This window comes from Myotis nattereri (assembly GCF_964212035.1).
Source record: "Myotis nattereri genome assembly, chromosome: 13".
Lineage (NCBI taxonomy): Eukaryota > Metazoa > Chordata > Mammalia > Chiroptera > Vespertilionidae > Myotis > Myotis nattereri.
This window is the reverse complement of record NC_138088.1, coordinates 17,481,346-17,495,774: the sequence shown is the minus strand read 5'-3', so window position 1 is coordinate 17,495,774 and position 14,429 is coordinate 17,481,346. Positions and strand designations below refer to the sequence as shown.

General features: G+C 41.5%; 1 protein-coding gene across 1 annotated transcript in view; it reads right to left on the bottom strand.

Moving 5' to 3' along the window:
* CFAP70 (cilia and flagella associated protein 70) overlaps positions 1–13,330 on the bottom strand; it is a 100,223-nt gene extending 86,893 nt beyond the window's left edge. The window contains 4 exon segments of the mRNA XM_081105253.1: positions 10,148–10,334; positions 11,285–11,387; positions 12,550–12,599; positions 13,300–13,330. Coding sequence (XP_080961379.1) covers positions 10,148–10,334; positions 11,285–11,347 — 250 coding nt within the window. The 5' untranslated portion in view covers positions 11,348–11,387; positions 12,550–12,599; positions 13,300–13,330.
* Between the last annotated feature and the right edge of the window lie 1,099 nt (positions 13,331–14,429).

Genomic DNA, 14,429 nt, shown 5'->3' with positions numbered 1-14,429 from the left:
ATTCTTTTATGTCTTTTTTAAATTGTGGTAAAATACACATTACATAAAATTTACCTTCACAACCATTTTTAAATGCACAGTCCAGTGGTATTAAAAACATATCACTACCATCCATCTCCAAAACTTCTATACTCACTAAACAACTACTCGCCATCCTCCTCTTCCCCTGGCAACCACGAGGGTACTTCCTGTCCCTATGTATTTGACCACTCTAAGTACCTCCTATAAGTGGAATTACAAAGTACTTGCCTTTTTTATGACTGACATTTCATTTAGTACAATGTCCTCAAAGTTAATCCATGTTGCAGCACATTAGAATTTCTTTTTAAAAAATTTTTTTAAAAATATATTTTATTGGGTTTTTACAGAGAGGAAGGGAGAGAGAGAGAGAGTTAGAAACATCGATGAGAGAGAAACATCGATCAGCTGCCTCCTGCACATCTCCCACTGGGGAGGTGCCCGCAACCCAGGTACATGCCCTTGACCGGAATCGAACCTGGGACCCCTCAGTCCGCAGGCCGACGCTCCATCCACTGAGCCAAACCGGTTTTGGCAGAATTTCCTTTTTGTTATGACTAATATTCCACTGTATGCATATACCACATATTGCTTATCCATTCATCCACTGATGAACACCTGGGCTGCTTCCATGTTTTACTTTTTGTGAATAATACTGCTATGAACACAAGTTTAAAATATCTCTTTGAGAACTGCTTTCAGTTCTTTTGTATGTATTCTCAGAAGTGGAATCACTAGGTCATAGGGTAATTCTATTTTTAACTTTTTGAGGAACCACCAGTTTCCACAATTACTGTACTGTTTTACAGTCCCACCAAAAGTACACAAGGGTTCCAATCTGTCCACATCCTTACCCAAACTTGTTTTTTGTGTTGTTGTTTTTCTAGAAGCCCTCTAATGTATATGTGGGGGTATGAGTTTTCATTTCCCTAACAATTAGTGATATTGAGCATATTTTTATGTGCTTTATGGTCATTTGTAGATTTTTTTTGGAGAAATATCTATTCAAGTCCTTTGCCCATTTTTTAATCAGGTTGTTTTTCTGCTGTTGAGTTTTAGGATTTCTCTATATATTCTGGATATTAATCCCTTATCAGCTATATAACTGGCAAATATTTTTTCCCATTCTGTGGGTTGCTTTTTTACTTTTTTACTCTGTGAATAGTGTCTTTTGATGCAAAAAAAAATGTTTTTAATGTTTTTTTAATTGATTTTAAAGAGAGGAAGGGAGAGAAAGAGAAACATAATGATGCCAGAGAATCATCGATCGGCTGCCTCATGCATGCCCCTTAGTGGGGATCAAGCCTGTAACCCGGGCATGTTTCCTGGCTGGGAATCAAACTTTGACCTCCTGGTTCATGGGTTGATGCTCAACCACTGAGCCACACAAACTGGGCTGGTGCACAATTTTTTTAAAGTTTCATTAAGTGTAACTTCTCTATTTTTTTCCTTTGTTATCCTGTGTCTTTGGTATCATATCCAATAATTTATTGCCAAATTTAATGTCATGAAATTTTGTCCTATATCTTTTTAGGACTCACATTTAGGTTTTTGACTCAATTTGAGGTAATTTTTTAAATCTGGTGTTAAGTATGGGTCCAACTCCATTCTTTTGCATGTGGATATCCAGTTATCCTAGCACCACTTGTTGAAAAGGTTGTCCTTTCCCCCACTGAATGATCTGGGCACCCTTATAAAGAATGATTTGAGCATATATGTGAGAGTTTATTTCTGAGCTCTCTATGCTATTTCATTGTTATATATGTTTATCTTTATGCCAATACCACACTGTTTTGGTTGCTGTAAATCTGTAATAAGTTTTGAAATCAGAAAGTGTGAAACCTCCAATTTTTCAAGGTTGTTTTGGCTATTTGGAGTCTCTTGAAATTCCATATGACTTTTAAGATGGGTTTTTCAATTTCTGCAAAAAAAATAACGTTGACATTTTTATAGGAAAATTGCACTGAATCCATATATTTCTTTGAGTAATAGTGACATTTTTAAATATATATATATATATACATTATATATATACATTATATATATATATATATATATATATATTCCCCCCCCCCCCCCCCCAGAGAGGAAGGGGGAGATGGAAACATCAATGGTGAGAGAGAATCATTGTTCTGTGTTTCCCATTCCTACTACATGTCCACCACTGGGGATCAAGTCCCCAACAGGGGTATGTGACCTGACCAGGAATCAACGAACCATGACCCCCTGGTTCATAGTTGATGCTCAACCACTGAGCCATGGGGGTCGGCCAATATTGACATTTTATTAATATTAAGTCTTTCAATCCATGAACATAGAATGTTTTTCATTTATTTGTACCCTGACCAGAGCTCAGTCTGGGGAAGAGCCTGCAACAGAGGTATGTGGCCTTGACTGGAATTAAACCCAGGACCCTTTGGCCTGCAGGCCGTCACTCTATCCACTGAGCCAAACCAGCTAGGGCATGTTCTTCGTTTTCTACATCCTTAAGTTGAAAAATTAGATTGTTGAGGTCTTTCTTGTTTCTTAATGTTAGCATTTTGAGATATCAATGTCCTCCTTAGTACCACTTTTGCTACATCTCCTACGTTTTGGTATGTTGTGTTTCCATTTTATAACTTTCTTTGTGATTTCTTCTTTAAACCATTTGTTTAAAAGTGTGTTAATTTTCATAATTTTGTGAATTTTTCAGTTTTCTATTGTTATTGATTTCTAACTTCATGACACTGTATTTGTAGAAGATACTTTGTAAGTTATCTTTTTAAATGTATTAAGACTTAATATGTAGCCCAACATATGGTCTGTACTTGAAATATCCCATGTGCACTTGAGAAGAGTGTGCATTCTGTGCTTGTTGGGTAAAGTGTTCTGAATGTCATTTAGATCTAAGTAGTTTATTGTATTGTTTAAGACCCCTATTTCTTTACTTATCTTCTATCTGGTTGTTCTATCCATTACTATGAGTGGGCTATCTGAAGTCCCCAACTAGTGTTGCAATACTATCCATTTCTCCCTTCAATCCTGTCAGTTTTTGCTTTATATATTTTAACTAGAGGCCTGATGCATGAAATTTATGCATGGAGTTGGGAGGCAGGGGGTCCCTCAGTCCAGCCTGAACCCTCTTGCAATCTGGGATGACTGGCTCCTAACCACTTGCCTGCCTGCCTGACCCCTAACTATTCACTTGCCTGATCACCCCTAACCACTCTGCCTGCTTACCTGATCTCCCCTGCTTGTCTGCCTGCCTGATCGCCCCTAACCACTCACCTGCCTGCTTGATCACCCCGAACTGCTCACCTGCCTGCTTGATCACCCCTAACTGCTCACCTGCCTGCCTGATCGCCCCTAACTGCCTCTGCTTTGGCCCCCGGCGCTGCGGCTTTGTCCAGAAGGACGTCTGGAATGACATCTGAAGGTCGTTCAGCTGTCCGGTCTAATTAGCATATTACACTTTTATTATTATAGATGATCTGTCATTAGGTACATAAGTATTTATAAATATTTTATTTTCTTTCTGCATTGAATCTTTTGTTAATATATAATGTCTTATTTTAACTTATAACCTTTTTTATCTTAATTTTGTCTGATATTAGCATAGCCATACCTGCTCTCTTTTGATTACTATTTGCATGAAATATCTTTTTCACCCTTTCATTTTCAACCTGATTGTGTCTTTAGATCTAAAGTGAGTCTCTTCTAGACAGCATATAGTTGGATCCTATGTTTTTACCCATGCTGCCAATCTTTGTCTCTTGATTGTACAGTTTAATCAATTTATACCTAAATTATTTATAAGATTAATTAATTAATGGTGTTATTGTGCTATTTGTTTTGTTTTTTTATGCCTCATAACACTTTGGCCCCTCATTTCCTGCATTACTGTCTTCTTTTGTGTTTAGATGTTTCTTTTTTTAAATGACATGTTTAAATTCCTTTCTCATTTTCTTTGTGTATATTCTATAGCTGTTTTCTTTGGGGCTACCATGGATATTACATTTTGCATCCTAAAGTTACAACACTCTAATTTGAATTTATAGCAGCTTAATTTTAATAAAATATAGAAAGTGCTTTTTTAGCAAAATTGTTGAAGAAGACATACCTCATGATTTCTCCATCGCAAAAAACAAAAACAAAAACTGGCATCCATCCACAGGCAACAGTCCCTTTGGAGGAGCTCTGGGATCCGATACCAATGCCAAAACACTCAGGAGTTTCACATACCCATGTGTCAGGTACTAGGCAGACTTAAGTCCCAGCTGTGGACCCTGCAGTGGCCCACGAATCAGCTCCAGCCACACTCACCTGGAGTCCAGGAATCCCTGGAAACTCCTGCCGTAAACAATCACCCACAGATGAGAGAACCTTTGTACAGGTTCCCAATAGAGAAGTTCCAGCATACCACTGGAGCAAAAAATAAAAAATAAAAAAATAAAGGGGGAGGAGAGGGAAGGGGAGGGGAAGGGAGAGTTTGCGTGCATTGGAGAAGGTAAGAGCTGCACTTTGACTTTAGCTGCATCCCCCAGCCCCAAGGCAGCACAGCTCAGAGCCAACAGAGATCTTCTTTGCCCATGATTGCTCCTATGGAGGAAAGTTAGAGTGTGTGAATGAGCACCCATTTCCCCATCTGTACAGGATGCTGTCACATGGGCCAATTTCTCTCTTGTCCCATCCAGACTACTAAACATGAGCTGCATCACCCCGGGGTGGAGGTAGGGAGGGAGGAAGGAAGAATCTGGGAGAGTGGCAGATAGGATGCCTAGAGAACATTAAAGAGATATGGATCCTACAAATTATACCATGGACTCCATTAGGAAGCCCATCCACCAGCTGTGTGGGGTGCCTTGCCTTTGGATCCCAAAACCAGCCCATGGGCACCCTCATTATTCCATGTGCCACACACACACCCCCTCCATGCAGTGGCTGGCTCCCTATGAGCTCCTCTTTCTGTTTTTAATATGTTTGTTATTGATTTCAGAGAGGAACGGAGAGGGAGAGAGAGGGAGAAACCTCAATGATGAGAGAGAATCATTGATCGGCTGCCTCCTGCTCGCCCCCTACTGTGGATGGAGCCCGCAACCCGGGCATGTGCCCTTGACTAGAATCAAACCTGGGGACCTTTAGTCCGCAGACCGATATTCTATCCACAGAACCAAACCCGCTAGGGCCCTATGAGCTCTCTTGATAGCAGCTGCAAGAGTAAGCTATGGCAGATGGTTAGTAAGCGCATGTAAAAAGCTGGTCTGAATCTGTGGGCAAGGGGGAGATACCACAAACTTGAACTTTAGCACCGCTCTTTTTAGAAAACAAAAGGGGATAGGGGCTGACAGCACTCAGCCTGGTGGTTTGCATTATCCAGAGAATGCATACAGCCCGGCCCGTTGTGGCTCAGCAGTTGAACATCAACCCATGAACAGGATCACAGTACAATTCCAGGTCAGGGCACATACATGGGTTCTGGGCTTGACCTGGGTTGGGGGCGTGCAGGAGACAGCTGATCAATGACTCTCTCTCATCATTGCTGTTTCTATTTCTTTATCCCTCTCCTTTCCTCTCTCTGAAATCAATAAAAATATATTGAGAGAGAGAGAGAATCCAAACACATTTAAAAATTCTGCCACAAGAGGGTGCAAGAAGCATGCATGTCCATAGAAGGTCTGCGAAAGCCTCAGAATCCCTAGCAGGGAAAATGGAAGGTATTTCACTCTCCTAAAGGCAGTAAACAATGACTGGAGGGAGTGACTGCTACTTCAAATGCAAAGACTGCAATGCAAAACTGCAAGGAATATAAAAAAAAAATCAAAGAAAAATGAAACCACAAAAGGATCACAGTAATCTTCCAGGAACTGACCCCAAACACGTAGATCTGTGTATTACCCAATAAATAATTCAAAATACAAATTTTAAGGGAACTCAATGAGTTAAAGGAAAACACAGAAAGACAATTCAAAGAAACCCAGAGAAGAAAGCATGAACAAAATAAGTTTGACAAAGAGATAGAAATCATAAAAAGAACCAAACAGCCCAGCAAGCATGGCTCAATGGGTGAGCGTTGACCTATGAACCAGGAGGTCACGGTTTGATTCCAGGTCAAGACATATGCTGGTTGTGAAAGGGCGAGTCGTCGCGGGGCCTACGTGGGCCGGCAGCCGGGCCCCATGAGGCACAGCCTGACCACGCTGCTGGCGGCCTCGGGCACCGACTCCCCAGCCCACGGCGGGAGCCCGGCGCAGGCCACCACCCACCCGCAGCCCCTGGACCGGACCCGCGTGGCAGTGGCTGCGGGGCGGGGCGGGGCGCGTGCCCTCGCCCGAAGAGATGGAGGAGGAGGCGATCGCCGGCACCCCCGGGGACAAGACGGAGGACATGGACTTCCTGTCTGGGCTGGAACTGGTCGATCTGCTGGACCCCCGGCAACCTGACTGGCCCCTGGAGCCCGGGCTCAGCTCGCCCTGGGGGGGCTAGGACTGCGCCCTCCATCTTGCCCTGGGTTCTCCATTTTTGGGGCAGCTGCCATGTGCTCAGGAGAGTACCTTCTTCCCGGAAGCCCAGGCCCCTGCTGGCCACGCCTGGGATTTCTTTAAACTAACCAATGACAATCAAGGGACATGCGCGCCATAGAGATGACCACATCCTGTGTAACAAGACCCCACTCGCGCCTGGCCAATCGGAGGAGCCCACAGTCCCCTCCCCTGCCCTTACTATAAAACCCACAATCCCATCAGGCCTCGCTCTGTCACTGGGCTTACCGTTGCATCGGTGAGTATGGTCAGGGAGCCGAACTAGTTCGAAATGAAGGACTCTTTGCTTTTGCATCGGACTCGCTGGCTCCCTGGTGGGCTTTTTGGGAACCTTGAAATCTGGGCACAACAGTTGCAGACTTGATCCCCAGTGGAGGGTGTGCAGGAGGCAGCTGATCAATGATTCTCTGTCATCATTGATGTTTCTATCTCTCTCCCCCTCTCCCTTCCTCTCTAAAATCAATATATATATATATATATCCTAACTGATTCTACAGCTGGAGAGTACAACGAATAAAATGAAAAATGCAATAGACAGCACCAACAGAAGAATGAATCAAGCAGAAGAAAGAATCTGTGAGTTAGAATACAGGAACGTTGAAATTATCCAGTTAGAGAAGAACAAAGATTAAAAAATGAAAAAGAGTAAAGAAAGCCTATGTAATCATGGGATACCATCAAAAGAAATAATTTGTGAAATACTGGAGTTACAGAAGAGAGTGAGAAAGGGGAAAGACAGGTAATTTTTTTTAAAATATATTTTATTGATTTTTTACAGAAAGGAAGGGAGAGAGATAGAGAGTTAGAAACATTGATGAGAGAGAAACATCGATCAGCTGCCTCCTGCACATCTCCTACCGGGGATGTGCCCGCAACCCAGGTACATGCCCTTGACCGGAACCGAACCTGGGACCTTTCAGTCCGCAGGCGGACGCTCTATCCACTGAGCCAAACCGGTTTCGGCAAGACAGGTTATTAAAAGAAGTAATGGCTGAGAACTTTCCAAATTAGGGAAACAATTTGAATATCCCAGTTCATGAACCTCACATGTCACAAAAGAAACTCAAAAAGATCTCTCCAAGATACACCACAATAAAACTGTCAAAAATCAAAGACAAAGAGGTATCTTAAAAGTAGCTAGAGAAAAGAAGCTTGTAGAATTCTCCAGTGAAACTGTCTGGTTCTGGAGAATTCTAATTATGAATTCAATTTCCTTAATAGTTATAGGCCAACTTTATTTCATATAGGATGAGTTGTGGTTAGTGGATCTTACTTAAACCGTCTCTTTTAGCTGGTTTTTTTTTTGTTTTTGTTTTTTTTTTACAGAACTCCAACAGAGGAACAGGAGGGGCACTGCCTCATTATTGCCAGGTGGAGATAGAAGTATAGGTTCCCCACTCAGCCTCCATACCTGAGGGGGAGAGCTCCTCTTTACTGCTGAGGGGGAATGGGAGTTCTGGTTTTTTGCTGTTCTCCACTGATACCACAGTGGTGTAGACTCATTACCACTAGTGTGTGTGTGTGTGTGTGTGTGTGTGTGTGTGTGTGTGTGTGTGTGTGTATGTGTGTATAGTGTTCAGTGAAAAGTCTTGACTGACACTATGTCTCCTATGACACCATCCTGGTGGGGAATAGAGGAGCACCTTGTTACTACCAGACTGGGCAGAAGTCTAGATTCTCCATGTGCTCTCCACTAAAACCACATGGTGGAAGAGGGAGCTCATTACCAGAGGGCATAAAAGTCCTAGCTCCCTACTGGATCTTTTCTGACACCACCTAGCTAGGGTATTGGGGCACCTAATTTTCAGCTTTATGAGAGTGTAAGTCTAGGTTCCCCACTTATATTGGAGGTGGATGGGACCACAGTTTCTTTGTGACATTTGGCTGGAGTGGAGCAGTTGCTGTCTAAAAGTTTTGTCTTTCTAGACTGCCCCTTTCCTGGTCTTTTGGTTAGAGACAGCAGATTTTTGTTGGGCTTTTTGGTTTGCACCATTAGGGTTTTCCAGACTGCTGGCTTCTTCAGCTTCAAATCTGGGACATAGAAGCAAAAAGAAAACCCGAGGACCTCCCCACTGTGCAATTTCTCAGCCTCAGATTTCCTTCTCTCCACCGTTCAGTCTCCCTGTTGGTTTTATATAGAATGTCTAAGATTTGTAGCTGTACTTAGTGGGAGGAATAGGAAAAAGTATGTCTATTCCATCTTCTTGGAGATACAATTTCTGTTTTAAATCCTTTTGATTTCTAATGACTGCATTTAAGATTATACAGTAGTCCCCCTTACCCATGGTTTCATGTTCTATGGTTTCAGTGACCCAAGGTCAACCACAGTCTGAAAATATTAAATGAAAATTTCCAAAAACAAATAATGAGTTTTCAATTTCATACCATTCTGAATAGCATAATGAAATCTCGTGCCATCCCACTCTGTCCCACTCAAGATGGGAACCATCCCTTTGTCCAGCCTGTCCACATTGTGTATGCCACCTGCCCAATAGGCACTTATTTGCCACCTCCATAACATACCAACTGTATCAGAGTATCACAGTACTTGCTTTAAGAAACCACTATTTCACATAACTTTTATTACAGTATATTGTTACAATTGCTCCATTTTAATATTAGTTATTGCTGTTAATCTCTTTCTGTGACAATTTATAAAGTGTATCATAGGTATATATGCATAGAGAAAAGCATAGTATATATAGTGTTCAGTACTATCTGAGGTTTCAGGTATCACTGGGAGTCTTGGATAAGGACAGACTACTGTATCTCAGTAAGCACTATGTCAGTTAAATCCCACAAGATTTGGTATTTACTATTGATTCTAAATGTTTTACAGTTTTTATTATTTTTTTATTTTTTCCTATGAATTATTCATAAGTGTGCCTTAATTTTTCCTAATGGATTTTTTTTATCTTTTCGTTATTGATTTCTAACGTTGATGGTTGTATTCTGATCAGAACACGTGGTCTGTATGCTACTGATAATACTGTGTAGTTAGAAATTGTAGCAGTATGAATAAGGAACCCATCCATCCATTTACTCAGTCATTCATTCAACAAACACTTTTTTAGCTCTTTTATGTTCCAGATATTTCTGGGCAGTAGAAATTCTGAAATAAATAAGATCCAGGCCAGATTTCAAAAACTGCCTCCTCTAGCAAAGGAGGCAAATTAATAACAATATGGTGAGTATACAGAAGTATAGTGAGTATACAGAAGTATAGATAAGGTTGCCAAGTAAAATACAAGATGCCCATTAAAATTTTTGAATTTCAGATAAACAATGAATAATTTTTTTAGTATAAGTATGTCCCAATTTTGTTTTTTTAAAATCTGGCAACCCTAAAGACAAGAATACAAAAGAAAAGCGCCTAACTCAGCTTAGGAGGTAAGGGCTGCAAAGTTTAGTCATATAGCAATAGGTCTTTGATATAAACTCGCTAAAACTAGTAGGTCAGAACCAGAGCAGGTAGCTCTCAAAGTATACCATGTTATACCTAGATTAAAAAGGTAAGGTGTCCATCTGTCCCAACAACAGCTACTATGCACCTCAGAATCTCCTCATAACATACTCATATAATTAACATTTTTACAGCCACAAAGACTTACAGAACACAGGTTTGTGGGCGAGGTCATCTAACGTGATTCCTCCTTCAGGATTGAACTCAAAACTGCAGGTGAAGTTGTATTTTGCAGTTCCTTCTGAAGAAACAGTAATTTTTGCAGAGTCTCCCAGAACTGCCTGATTAAACTCTGCACGAATAAAGGTAACTGGGGTATCTCCTTTAGAACCTTTCTGTTGACAGAAACATACTACTTTACAATTATACTCAAATAGAGAATTTTTCTACACATCTGGCAACCCATTTTTACTTGTACTAAATAGCATTTTCCACGTTCCCGTATCAAGCTATATTACAAATACAAAAGAAGTAGGAAGTCATTAAACAAATCTAACTGTAGTATTTAAATGTCAACATTGTATTTAAAGCCATTATGTTGAAGTTTTAAAAAAATAACACTATGTTTATAAAATTATATTGTAGAACATGTAGAAAAGTGAGAAAAGCACATAAAAAAATAAATTACCTGTAATCTCTAATATGCAAGCACCATTAACATTTTCAAATATTTTTCTAGTGTTTTGTTGTGAATACGTATGTGTATTTCCCTGTGTGTGTGTATATATGCACACATACTTATGTATACCTTTTAAAACAATGTAGAGGACATATATTACATCCTGCTTGGAAAGAGCTTTTTTACTTAATACTGAATGAATATTTTGCCATTTCATTAGTATTATAATTTTTAGTAGTTATATCATATTGTAGTTTTATTATTTAAATTCATCAAAAGAAATTAATCATAAAGGAAACTCTGGAAGACTTCAGATCCTTTTCAGGAAAAGGGGATGAATTGCTGTCTAGGAAAACAAAAACAACTTCTTATTTTACCTGTTAGATTTAATTTTCAAATTGCCAGGCATTTTATACACACAGTAATCTGAACTGCTGATTCTGGACCATCCATGAGCAACAACGAGAAGGAAGGGCCATTGCTCTGTAAAGCCAGTAGATTTGGTGGTTCAGGATGATGCAGAACTCCATTCCTTCCTGCTGTGCTCCCAACACAGCTTCCCCAACCCACAGATTTTTGACAGAGAGATCTGAGCTCAAAGACAAGTATACTTTCAAGAAGTATGAATAAACTAGGGATTTCTCAGATTTCCAAAAATAACTTTACCAGTTCATAGCCACCTATCACAGTGATCTGCACAGGCTTTCCTGCTGATGCGATCTGTTCCATATCTGCGCTTCACCAAAGTCCCTCTGGTCTTCTTTGGTCCCTGCAAACATAATGAATGAACCTGTCCCCTCATGTCCCATCGCTGCATAAGTACTCACATTACTCATAACCAACACCAGGGGAGAACTGAAGGAATTGCAATAGTCCAGCACTGTTTTGTGGCCTTTCCAACCTTTGCTGCTAGACAGGCAGGGCTTTAGGAAGCTGGTCACAAGGATGATTCCACTGATTAGTGCTAAAAAGATCCTTATACATGTAACTTACCCATTAAGCACAAATTATCACAAGACAGAGAGGGTAGAATGCCATCTCCCCAACTCCCATTCCCCAAATCCTCCATAGTGTTCTTTGGTAGCTTTTATTTTAATGTGCAAAACTACACTTGAAGGTTATTTAATCTCTCAGAGAGAAATAGAAAGATAGATAGATAGATATAGATATATATGGAAAGAAGCAGACACATCGAATGATTAGTCCACTGGAAAAAGTCCTGACATATGTCTTATTTAGTCAAAGATGTTTTCTAATTATTTTACAACACCGAGGACACCATTTCAAAAATAAATTGGATATCTGTGTTTTTTTTAAGGTCATGTTTTCTGACTCAATTCAAAGTAGAACTTAATGCAATTCAAACGTTTACTTAGGATATACTATGCCAGGGGTCCTCAAACTTTTTAAACAGGGGGCCAGTTCACTGACCCTCAGACCGTTGGAGGGCCGGACTATAGTTAAAAAAAAAAACTATGAACAAATTCCTGTGCACACTGCACATATCTTATTTTGAAGTAAAAAAACAAAATGGGAACAAATACAATATTTGTATTTGCATGTGGCCCGTGGGCCGTAGTTTGAGGGCCCCCGTCTATGCTAATTGTGTCTAGTACTGGTGGTACAAAATAATGAGATACCTTCTTGCTGCCCCCAGACTTGAAAATTATTCTGCCTCTTCACAGCTCCGCCTTCATTTTCCCATTCACCTAAAAGTCTCATATCACTTGTTCAACACCATGTCTCCAGGCCTAATGGCCCTGACAACCTAGCATGGCTTACATTTGAAATGACCTTTTGCATTCGTTTTCTTCTTTCCTTTTCAAGAGCACCACATGAACTAGGTCTTTACTAGCCTGACCCTGGACAAATGCCTAATTTCTCTGATCCTCAGTTTCACCTTCTGTAAAATGGATAACAAAATTTCTGACCTGTTTCGCCTTTGTCGTGAATAGCCACTGTAATAGTAAACGTGTTTAACCTATGAAGCAAAGCACAAATGGCATTATTAATATTCACTGCTTTTCTGAATGCTCAGCTACCCCCTTCAGGACAAGTAGTCGCCCTAGCTGGTGTGGCTCAGTGGACAGAGCCTCCGCCTGCGGACTGAGGGGTGTCCCGATTGGATTCCGGTCAAGGGCATGTACCTCGGTGGTAGGCTCAAACCCTGGCCCTGGTCAGGGCGTGTAGGGGAGGCAACCAATCGCTGTGTCTCTCTCACATCAATGTTTCTCTCTGTGTGTGTATCTCCCCGCTCCTTCCCGCTCTCTGTAAAAATCAATGAAAAAATATCCTTGGGTGAGGAGTAACAAAAAATAAAAATAAAAAACAAGTAATCTGTCATTCATATTCACAGCCTCTCAGGGCCTGGCACCACGCCTGTTCTGCAAGAGGCATTAGCGGCATATTGTTGAGTAATGAATGCAAGAATACGGCTCATTACAAGTAATGGTCAGGGCCGTCAGGCGGGGACTCCTAGCGGCCACACCCGGCTAGGCTTGGCGGGGCGTCGCTTTAGCTGGGTCGGCGGCGTTTGGGTGCGTTTGGGGGGGTGCAGCCGCGCAGGGATGCGCTTCAGCTCAGCCACTGCTGAGAGCGGAGGCTGCGGTAACTGGGCACGGCCGCGGGGCGGGGTGGGGAGCCCGGGAAGAAGGGGTTTTCTGAGGAGACAGCTGTCTTACCTGCGACAGCCACAGCTGTGTTTTCGCAACTATAGCAACCAATTACCTCTCGCGAGAACTTAGTTTCTGCAGTTACCAGACGTTTTCCCAAGACTCGCGATAACGTGTGTGGGCCGACTCGGCCGGGTGGGAATGTGAGTTTCTGCGCCTGCGCGCCGGAACGCGTGCTGATTGGCCCCCGCAGTCCTGTCTCCGCGGCGGCACTTTCCCTCGGCCAAAGGTAGGGTTCGGTGCAAGGTTTCCCGCCTTTTAATTTTGCTTTCTCAGCCCTTGTCTTTCACTACCCCTACGTAAATAGAAGGGGTGGAAAAGGAAATTTATGTAAAGATAAAACCTTTGTTAAATGTTTGTGAAAACAGGTCACTTAAATCTTTCTCCGTGAAAAACGCAGATAAGACAGTATTTTAAAAGCGAGCCTGACTCTCAGAGTGCAAAACGCTGCTTCTAGTGCTTAGTATTTATACAATACACGGCCTTGAAGTACATGATGTTATGAAAGATTTCAATACAGTTCAAGTGTAACATTAGACTTGAAATAGCAAAACACAATAGCAAACACCTGGGGAGAACCCAAGTGCCCATCAGCAGAGGAGTGGATGAAGAAGAAACACATATTCACAAAATAGCATCTTGCAAAGCAGTCACAGCACGGAGGAACCTTAGCAGGATACATCCATTAAAATGTTGCAGTCTTAACAGCCAGCTGGAAGGGTCCCCACAAGCCAAATCTGAGCATCGGAATAAGCAGTGATAAGAACGAATGACAATCCATTAAGTAAAATAAGAATACACAAGTTCACATTGATCTAAATACAGGGAAAGGACAGCTCTAACCGTAGGATGCCACTCAATAATGAAGAGGAGATGGTGGAAATAGAGAATTACCATTTGGCACCCACTATACAGGTGTTAATGATTCAGGCAGAAATCTTCAATGGTTGATGGGAGGAGGTTTGATGAGGGATAGGATAGTAGCATGATTTTTGAAATACTAATCAATCACAAAGGGGAAAACTAGATAGTTGAAGAAACCAACATGATCAGGTTATCAAGGTTAACATCACCAATGTTGGGAGGAGCCTGATGAGACTCACAGAGAAAAGGCAGAGCATCATCTTTTGGTTTTCCTG